The 10,856-nt window shown below is 41.9% G+C and overlaps 1 protein-coding gene across 1 annotated transcript in view; it reads left to right on the top strand.

Annotated features, from left to right (window-relative positions):
* The first annotated feature begins 3,390 nt into the window (after positions 1-3,390).
* skila (SKI-like proto-oncogene a) overlaps positions 3,391-10,856 on the top strand; it is a 65,120-nt gene continuing 57,654 nt past the window's right edge. The window contains exon 1 of the mRNA XM_062023805.1: positions 3,391-4,667. Coding sequence (XP_061879789.1) covers positions 3,558-4,667 — 1,110 coding nt within the window. The 5' untranslated portion in view covers positions 3,391-3,557. The remainder of the gene's footprint in view (positions 4,668-10,856) is intronic.

The raw sequence follows: 10,856 nt of genomic DNA, 5'->3' as shown, positions 1-10,856 counted from the left end.
TTGACATGTCACGTTCACCGTGTGGCTGTTTTTTTTTTCTTCTTTTTTTTTGACATGAAAACATCCCGCCAACGTCAGTCTACCGCTGCGAAATCAAGGTCGCTGCTTTGCGCAGATGCAGCAGTGCGCCAGTCGTGGAGGAAAAGCTCCGTGGAAAATGTGCAAAGGCATGCAAATATCCACCCGTAGCCTCGCCGGATACGTCAAGCGAAATGTTAGGGGTCGCTAGTAGGAGCAAACGCTCCAAACAAGAACTGTTTAAAATGGAAAAATGAAACAAATACAACCGGGGATGTTGCAATATCAACAACAGATCCCAACGCTAAACCCTAAAAATAACAGCATTTGAGAAGTGCTGCAAAACTGCTATGCTAAAATTGATAGGAAAATCCATTGCTTGGTAAAATTGTAGACCAGGGGTCGGGAACCTTTTTGGCTTAGAGCAGTGGTTTTCAGCCGTGAGATTATCTAATTTCACCTATTTGGGTTAAAAATATTTTTTGCAAACCAGTGTTGATGTGTTGTTGAGTTTCTGTGCTGTCTCGAGCTCGGCAGAGTAACCGTGTAATACTCTTCCATATCAGTAGGTGGCAGCAGGTAGCTAATTGCTTTGTAGATGTCGGAAACAGCGGGAGGCAGGGTGCAGGTAAAAAGCTGTCTAATGCTTAAACCAAAAATAAACAAAAGGTGAGTGCCCCTAAGAAAAGTAATTGAAGCTTAGGGAAGGCTATGCAGAACCAAACTAAAACTGAACTGGCTGTAAAGTAAACAAAAACAGAATGCTGGACGACAGCAAAGACTTACTGTGGAGCAAAGATGGCATCCACACTGTGCATCCGAACATGACATGACAATCAACAATGTCCCCACAAAGAAGGATAAAAACAACTGAAATATTCTTGATTGCTAAAACAAAGTAGCTGCGGGAAATATCGCTCAAAGGATAACATGAAACTGCTACCATGAATTGATTAACGTGGACCCCCGACTTAAACAAGTTGAAAAACTTATTCGGGTGTTACCATTTAGTGGTCAATTGTACGGAATATGTACTGTACTGTTCAATCTACTAATAAAAGTTTCAATCAATCAATTACAGTAGTGTTTTTTTAACCTTTTTTGAGCCAAGGCACATTTTTTGCGTTGATAAAATGCGGAGGCACACCACCAGCAGAAATCGTTAAAAAACTATACTCAGTTGACAATAAAAAGTCGTTGGATATGACTTTAAAGCATAACCAAGCATGCATCACTATAGCTCTTGTCTCATAGTAGGTGTACTGTCACCACCTGTCACATCACACCCTGACTTATTTGGACTTTTTTGCTGTTTTCCTGTGTGTAGTGTTTTAGTTCTTGTCTGGCGCTCCTATTTTGGTGGCTTTTTCTCTTTTTTTTGGTATTTTCCTGTAGCAGTTTCATGTCTTCCTTTGAGCGATATTTCCCGCATCTACTTTGTTTTAGCAATCAAGAAGATTTCAGTTGTTTTTATCCTTCTTTGTGGGGACATTGTTGATTGTCATGTCATGTTCCGATGTACTTTGTGGACGCCGTCTTTGCTCCACAGTAAGTCTTTGCTCCACAGTAAGTCTTTGCTGTTGTCCAGCATTCTTTGCAGCCAGTTCAGTTTTAGTTTCGTTCTGCATAGCCTTCCCTAAGCTTCAATGCCTTTTCTTAGGGGCACTAATTTTTTGTTTATTTTTGGTTTAAGCATTAGACACCTTTTTACCTGCACTCTGCCTCCCGCTGTTCCCGACATCTACAAAGCAATTAGCTACCGGCTGCCACCTACTGATATGGAAGAGTATTACACGGTTACTCTGCCGAGCTCTAGACAGCACCGACAACACATCATTTGCAGACTATAATTACTGCTTTGCAAAAAATATTTTTAACCCAAATAGGTGAAATTAGATAATCTCCCACGGCACACCAGGCTGTATCTCACAGTGGTTGAAAAACACTGCATTACGGGGTCGTGGGGGTGCTAGAGCCTATCTCAGCTACATTTGGGCGGAAAGGCGGGGTACACCCTGAACAAGTCGCCACCTCATCGCAGATAAGACAGGCAACATTCACACTTTTCTGTGTGGAGTTTGCATGTTCTCCCCGTGACTGCGTGGGTTCCATGCGGGTACTCCGGCTTCCTCCCAAAGACATGCACCTGGGGATAGGCCCCTCCCACCTCCAAAGACACGCACCTGGTGATAGGTTGATTGGCAACACTAAATTGGCCTTTGTGAATACAACTAAATGCGTGCATTTTTAAGTAAGGCCAACATTTTTCAGAGTATAATAAGTGTCTTATTCTTTTTAATAACATTGTTATTCTGAAGCTAACCAAGAATAAATAGAATACTTCCCACCGTTAATACGACTTCTTGAACAGGTGCGGTAGAAAACGGATGGATGGATTAAAATGCATGAGAATGTTTTATATTTTGAACTTTATTTAAGCTAAGATTTATCTGAGAGCCAGATGCAGTCATCAAAAGAGCCAGATCTGGCTCGAGAGCCATAGGTTCCCTACCCTAGAAAATTTTATCTTTTATTTTGCGTGTTCAAAAGTCAGCCCACTAATGTTATCCCTGTGGTAGCTGAACTTGCAGCATCTCTCTCATGCAGTTGATTTAAGCTTGTGTATATTGGCAATATTGTTGCATTTGTTGTTTTTTTTTACTCTTGCAGCATTTATGTGATTGCAGTGTTTTTAATTTGCAGCATTTCCTCATTGCATTTGCTTTACGGTGCTGGATCATTTGTGCGTTAGGAGCTGTTGGTCACATAAATATCACATTGTCAGTGTAAGACAATTTTAAGCATATTTTGAAACAAGGCTAAGTGGCATTTACTTACACGAAAACATCCACACATGCCAAGCTGTGAAGGAGTGGGGGTCATTTGGGTAGTTGCGGTGGGGGCCTGTGAAGGCTTTTATGCGCTTGATGGAGCCAGCGTGGGGTAAGCGGGGCTGTTGCTGTGAGGCACAGTGTGTGGGACCATTGTGGGGCGGGGGGTGTTTCACATTTATTAACACTGTAATGGCACCTCCAGCAAGAGGCGGGGTGGCTGTCTGGTTAGTTGAAATTCTCACTGGTAAAGTTTTCAAAAGTATGTCAATTTCACACACACACACACACACACACCTCCAGCGGGTTCAATGACAAGGAGAGAGGGAGGACGCCCTGTGTTTGTGTGATCTATGTTAATGGCCATTTGGCTTTGTGGTGCAAGCAAACAGCCATTGACCTGTTCTATACCCCCCAATGGAACAGCGGTCGTAAAACATTTAAAGCCTTCATGGGCTATTTCATGCTCTTTGATAAGTTTGTTTATTCCACTTACATTCAGCTCGAGTTTCTAATCTCCTGTTTTCTGTGAATTACCAGGAAGTGGAACACACCGACACACTCGCACAAAAAAACCCAGTGGAGTTTCACCATGCATGTGTCCAACCAGCGGAGGATCAGCGTCATTTAAAAAGATAAACAACGGGACTTGGGAGTGTTACAAGAAGCCGGCCAGCAGACAGGAACAAAAACACAGCGCCTCCAGACATGGCCAGCACCCAGACCAGCTTGAAAACCTCCTTCAAAGACTTGACCTCATTCAAGGGAAGCATGAAGCGTCTGTACAGGGAGCGGCTGGAGGACGCGCCCATCAAGAAGCGAGTGATGGCCGAGATCAACCTGAAACGCCGCAGCCTGGATTCCTTCCACAAGACGGCCAAAGTGAAGCGGGAGTACATCGAGGAGCCGCATCACGACGCCGACCCGGGGGCCGACCTGCACGGGGCATCCTCGGCTAAAGCCCTGGATCTGAGCCCGGGGCTCAAACACACGTTGGCCCAGTTCACTCTGAGCAGCCAGAGCTCCCTGGGGGGCCCGGCCGCCTTTTCAGCGCGCAGCAGCCACGAGCATTCCCACGCTGGCATGCCCCCTCTGCCCTCGCCCCCCGTCCTGGGGGGAGGCCCTCTGCTCGTCCCCTGCGACAGCTCCACCGAGCTCACCCACTCGCTCCTGGAGGGCGAGTCCATCTCCTGCTTCGTGGTGGGGGGCGAGAAGCGCCTCTGCCTGCCCCAGGTGCTCAACTCGGTGCTGCGCGACTTCTCTCTGCAGCAGATCAACACCGTGTGTGACGAGCTCTACGTGTACTGCTCACGCTGCGACGCGGAGCAGCTGCATATTCTCAAGGTGCTCGGCATCCTGCCCTTTAACGCGCCGTCCTGCGGCCTCATCACGCTGACGGACGCACAGCGGCTGTGCAACGCTCTCCTGCGCCCCGGGGCCACGCTGCCCGCCGACCTCAGCGTCAAGCTGTCGGCGCAGGGCCTGCTGAAGGAGACGGAGGCCGGCTTCCAGGTGGAGCACCAGTGCCTAGGGAAGTGCCAGGGCCTCTTCGTGCCCCAGTTCTACACCCAGCCCGAGGCGCCCTGCATCCAGTGCGTCGAGTGCCACTTGCTCTTTTCCCCGCAGAAGTTTGTCATGCACTCGCACAAGTCGCCTGACAAGAGGACCTGCCATTGGGGCTTTGACTCGGCCAAGTGGCCCTGCTACCTGCAGCTAGCCAGGAAGTACCAGGGCTCGCCCGAAGAGGCCAAAATCAAGCAGCTGCTGGACGAGGTCAAAGAGAAGTTCCACTACCAGCTCAAGAGGTCGCTCGACAAAGTAAGTCACGTCCCTTCTTGCTTGTTTGCGTGTTCCGTATCATTCTACGTCCGGCTTTGGTCCTTTCTACTTGTGCCGTGTGTACGGTAAACAAGGCCAGGTCACGTTGGGTGTTGTCCTAAGCCAGTGTTGACCTACCTAGTAGTACCCAGTGTACTTGTTTTATTTGCGAGAGGTCTGGGACAGGTGGGGACATCTGTCTGACCAGACGAGATTAGGACAGCTGGCCACAGCTGAAGGGGAAGTGAGTCATTTGCCCCCTTGGGTCAGCAGGAGGTCAATGCGAAAGTCACTGAACAAAAGGCCAGCATATACAACTGTATTTACTAGGGGTGTAACGGCACACAAACATTTCGGTTCGTACGTACCTCGGTTCAGAGGTCACGGTTCGGTTCATTTTCGGTACAGTAAGAAAACAACAAAATATACATTTTTGGGTTATTTATTTACCAAATTTGCTAAATCTTCCACCAAAAATATTTTTCTTAGTGGAATATTTGATGTGAAGTAATGGGAACCTTGCATAGGTCAATAATTCATAATAACATTGATTTTGATTCAATATTATGTTTTGAGCAATGACAGTTTGAAAGAAAAAAAAACAGCTTTGTTTTATTAGTCAACATTGCAACTTTTTCTAAATTACATTTAACCTTTAAGCGTTTTTATTTAACTTTTGTTATGTTTTTGTTTATTTTAATAGTATTTTTAGAATGTGCCGTGGGTAGGGATGTCCGATAATGGCTTTTTGCCGATATCCGATATTGTCCAACTCTTTAATTACCGATATCAACCGATACTGATATCAACCGATATATGCAGTCGTGGAATTAACACATTATTATGCCTAATTTGGACAACCATGTATGGTGAAGATAAGGTACTTTTTAAAAAATAAAATAAAATAAGATAACTAAATTAAAAACATTTTCTTGAATAAAAAAGAAAGTAAAACAATATAAAAACCGTTACATAGAAACTAGTAATTAATGAAAATGAGTAAAATTAACTGTTAAAGGTTAGTACTATTAGTGGAGCAGCAGCACGCACAATCATGTGTGCTTACGGACTGTATCCCTTGCAGACTGTATTGATATATATTGATATATAATGTAGGAACCAGAATATTGATAACAGAAATAAATGGGGGAGGGAGGTTTTTTGGTTTGGTGCACTAATTGTAAGTGTATCTTGTGTTTTTATGTTGATTTAATTAAAAAAAACGATACAGATAATAAAAAAACCGATACTGATAATTTCCGATATTACATTTTAACGCATTTATCGGCCGATAATATCGTCAGGCCGATATTATCGGACATCCCTAGTTTTGAGTAATGACAGTTTGAAAGAAAAAAAAAACAGCTTTGTTTTATTAGTCAACATTGCAACTTTTTCTAAATTACATTTAACCTTTAAGCTTTTTTATTTCACTTTTGTTATGTTTTTGTTTATTTTAATAGTATTTTTAGAATGTGCCGTGGGCCTTTAAAACATTAGCTGTGGGCCGCAAATGCTCACTTTTGACACCCCTGCTATAGATAATAAAAAATTAAATGTGATAAATCTGGATAAAAAGCAGAGCCTGGCGACGCATGCGCGTTTATCATAACTCTCTCTCACTCTCTCTCTCTCTCTCTCTCTCTGCCCCTCCCTCACCAATGCTGCTGCGTGCACAATTTGTCTATTCTTGGTGTTGGCTTTTATCAAATACATTTCCCCCAAAAATGCGACTTATACGTTTTTTTCCTTCTTTATTATGTATGCATTTTCGGCCGGTGCGACTTATACTCCGAAAAATACGGTATATACCTGTTTGGATGATCATTTAAGCGGACAGAAAATAAGCAAACCCTTATTTGAGATATTTCATCTTACTTAGATTTCAGTTTTTGCAGTGTTCCAATCGTCACAGCTTATTGTACAATGTCATTTGACAATCTTTCAAGTTTCTCGAGACTTCTCCAATCCTATAAAAAACGACTATCAACAAATATAGCATCTTTTTTTGTGTTGTTATTGGAGACTGTACTTGTGACCAACCGCGAGAGCTGCAGCGAGCCTGACGGACGTCACACTTACTTGGCGCTGGGGATCCGACTGCATTGTCTCTCCTTAAAAGCCGCCACGGTCCTCTTTATATTTGCACATTGCACATTTTGTAGATGGCTGCCCGCAGGCATAGCTCAGATGTATTAGAGTAAGTCCACTTCGCAGACATGCTGCCTCTGCTCCAGACAATCCCGTGCGTGTTGCTTATGTCATCACAGCATCCAGTTTCTCCAGCTCTGTTTCGGTGATCAGTCTTTTTTTCGGCAGCCAAATTTTTGGTGCATCACTAGTCAATAGTGTGCAAATAATAGGATATATGTATATATACACTGCAACAACTGAAATCTAAGTAAGATTACATATCTCAAAACATGCTTGGAACTAGAATATCAACTGTTGCAAAGCTGTGTCATCAACACTCACAAGTAGAAAACTACTTTTTTAAAGTAATCATTTCTTACTTCAAGCATAAAAAGAAAAATCATGACTTTGACACAATTGTGTCTCATAATTAAAACAGATGACAGCCAAATGGACTTTGCTGTTTTATTTTCAATGAAGCAATAGAAAATACGTACTCATATAGTAGTACAGTTGGCACAGTACAGTAAACTGACAGTTAATTTGTAAACATTTGACATATCTAACAATTTTGAACAGAAATAGTTCATGCACATTCAGATAAATTTCTCAAAATTACAATGAAAAAATTTGGTCGGGTGCTGGGCTGTATATATGCGCACTAATTGACTGAAAGAGCACGCACTTGGCGCGATGATGTCATGTTATCCATGGAAAAATGCATTTTTAGACCATATGATTTGCCTGATCGGCTAGGAGACTCGGAGAGTAACAAGCGCTTGCCTTGTTGCCTTTCCATTAAGAACAATAAATTAGTTTTTAGTATAAGTTTGCTGGTTTCAAGAAATGTAATGCCGAGCGCATATCATTATGTCAAGATAATGGTACTAGCATTTACTTCATTTAAGAATATTTTTCAACATATTGAGCAAAAAAGGTCTCTTTTTTTTTTCTACCAAGAAAAGTGCACTTGTTATTAGTGAGAATATACTTATTTTAAGGTATTTTTGGGTTCATTGAGGTTAGCTAATTAGGGACCGAGTCCCTTTGGGACAGAGGACCCTATTGTATTTCTAGCGTTTTATTATTATTATTCCACCGCCTCTTTGAGCTGTAATTTGACCCCCTTAACATGCTTCAAAACTCACCAAATTGGACACACACATCAGGACTGGCGAAAATTGCGATCTAATCAAAAAACCAAACCCCAAAACTCAAGATTGCGCTCTAGCGCCCCCTAGGAAGAAAACACATACATAATTTTTGAAAAAAACAGAGAAAAAACTGCTCCTCAGAGGAAAACTCAGACAAAACTGCTTGTAACTTCCGGTATGAACGTCTTAGAGACATGAAACAAATACCTCTATGTAGGTCTCGCCTAGACCTACATTTCATAGATTGACATCCTTCAGCAAAAATCAACAGGAAGTTTGCTATTTCTCCTTCAAAACAAAATTTTTGTTAAAACCGGTCACCAAACCTCAAACATTATCTCCTCCGAGCGCGTTTGTCGTTTCGGCTTTAATTTTACTTGTTTTGGAAAGTCTTGACAAGCCAAATTTTCTTGTGCTATTGGCAGATAATTTTGCTTAGTTCAAATAAAATACCCCTTTCTTGTTTTTGAACACTGACTTTTTGCAGTGTATATATACAGCACAGGCCAAACGTTTGGACACACCCTCTCATTTACAACAAAACTGATGGTCCCAACCCCATTGATAAAGCAAGAAATTCCACTAATCAGCCCTGATAAGGCACATATGTAAGCTTTATGTGTGTCAGCCCTCCAGGATACTTCTTCCAGCCACTGACTGCCTAGTAACCACACCAGACTGTTTCAGTTTATTTGGGAAAAGGTTTGGCGTCACATTCACAAGCGTAGACTGAAATGAGCCGAGAGATTTATGTGCGACATCGTGCAACCTTGTGTGCGATGTCGCGCGCCAGATAAGGAGACTCCCTGTCTGGTTTGATGGGGATTATTGGAACCTTTGCTGTTATGTCTTCCCATTTGTATTTCTTCTTCAGACACAATACAGATGTACATGAACCCAGACCCACTTTCAGATGAAACAACAAATGTTGCTAACCTCGGTGTGTAAAGGTGCACTGTATGACACATGGCCGTCTCACACCTTAGCAGCCTCTCTGGCGCCGCCGTCTCACCATTTCCAGGTGTCGCCATCCTTTCTGTGAAATGTTTAATTTCACATAAAAGCCCTGGCGTGCTTGATTTCAGCAACGCATACTTCATAAGGGCCAAAGTGGGATGCCATTCCTCACAAAGTGTATGCGTCACTTGTGTGAAAGGTTTTACCAAGCGAGCGTGTGAGAGAGAGAGAGACTGTGATGAAAGCGGGTGTTTGACTGAACAGGAAGTGAGGCAGACGGACGTGTCTCTCAACCTGAACATCCTCCAGACTTCAGCCGCCTCCGCCGCCGCCGTGACTCATACTTTCCACATCCCAGTGGATGTTAGTAGGAAGCCAGGCAGCTTAAAGTAACATACTTTTTAGGAGAGAGACTTTTTGAGGTTTGGCGTGTGTTGCTCTAACCCTTTCCTTCGTCATTTGGCCTGTTTACAAAGTTTTAGTGTATACTTTTTTTTTTAATCAACACTACTAACAAGGAGGGCTTTCCGGACACTTTCGTCATTGGCTTGCCCGTTCAGAGAACTTGGTTGTAAGAAAAAGCGTTTAAAGAAAAGTAGCCCCCAAGCACCAGCCTGATCCCTGCTGTGTAAATAGTCGTTTGCAGACACAACCAACAGTAGACGTCCACGAAGCTATCTGTCTTGTCACTCTGCGTTGCCTTCATGATGGTCTTTGTTTTATGACACTCACAAAACACTTAGTCAGCTATAAGCAGCAACACTGGAAAGAAAACTACAAGTTTAAAGCCATAGTCCTCTGACGAGTATTAGTTGTTTATGCTTTATTTAAATAACTTTTACTTAATTTATTGTATGAATTATTTATTTATTATTATTATATTATATATGATATATTATAATATGTTGAATTTTTTATGATATATATATCTTAATTATATCGTCATAAATATTTCTGTTTATTCATATTTTTATGTGGGAATTTTGTCACTTAATTGTTTAAATTCCAACTCTGTTCCTGAAAAAAGTACCTGTACTGATATGACTAAATGTATGTGTTGTTAAATTATAGGAACTAAAAAACATTTGACTCATTACTAGATACAACAATTAAGCTCTTGTGGATCACTGGGACTTTTTCATCCTCTTGAGGTAATAATAATAATAGATTTTACTTGTAAAAAGCACTCTACATTGAGTAAACAACCTCAAAGTGCTACAGTGTATTACAAATAAATAAATAAATAAAAACTAGAACAGCCAAATAGCTAAAACTAGTATGCATTAGGGCTGCAACAACGAATCGATTAAATTGATTAAAATCGATTATAAAAATAGTTGCCGATTAATTTAGTCATCGATTCGTTGGATCTATGCTATGCGCATGCGCAGAGGCTTTTTAATTTTTTTATTTTTTTAAATTTTTTTTTATTTTTTTAAAAATAAACCTTTATTTATAAACTGCAACATGTACAAAGAGCTGAGAAACAATAATCAAAATAAGTATGGTGCCAGTATGCTGTTTTTTTTCTCAATAAAATACTGGAAAGGATAGAAATGTAGTTTGTCTCTTTTATCCGATTATTAATCGAACTAATAATCGACAGATTAATCGATTATCAAATTAATCGTTAGTTGCAGCCCTAGTATGCATACATCTAAAAAAAGGCTTTTTTAAAAAGAAGGGTTTTTAAACCTTTTTTAAAAGCATCCACAGTCTGTGGTGCCCTCAGGTGGTCAGGGAGAGCGTTCCACAGACTGGGAGCGGCGGAGCAGAAAGCCCGGTCTCCCGTTGTTCGTAGCTTTGTCCTCGGAGGTTGGAGGAGGTTAGCCTGTCCGGAGCGGAGGTGTCGTGTGGAGGATTTGGGGGTGAGTACCGGTAGTTCTTTGAGGTAGAGGGGGGCATTTCCATGGAGGCACTGGTGGGTTAGTAGGGAGACTTTGAA

Source organism: Entelurus aequoreus, linkage group LG16 (assembly GCF_033978785.1).
Source record: "Entelurus aequoreus isolate RoL-2023_Sb linkage group LG16, RoL_Eaeq_v1.1, whole genome shotgun sequence".
NCBI lineage: Eukaryota > Metazoa > Chordata > Actinopteri > Syngnathiformes > Syngnathidae > Entelurus > Entelurus aequoreus.
This window is presented reverse-complemented; position numbering and strand designations above follow the sequence as displayed.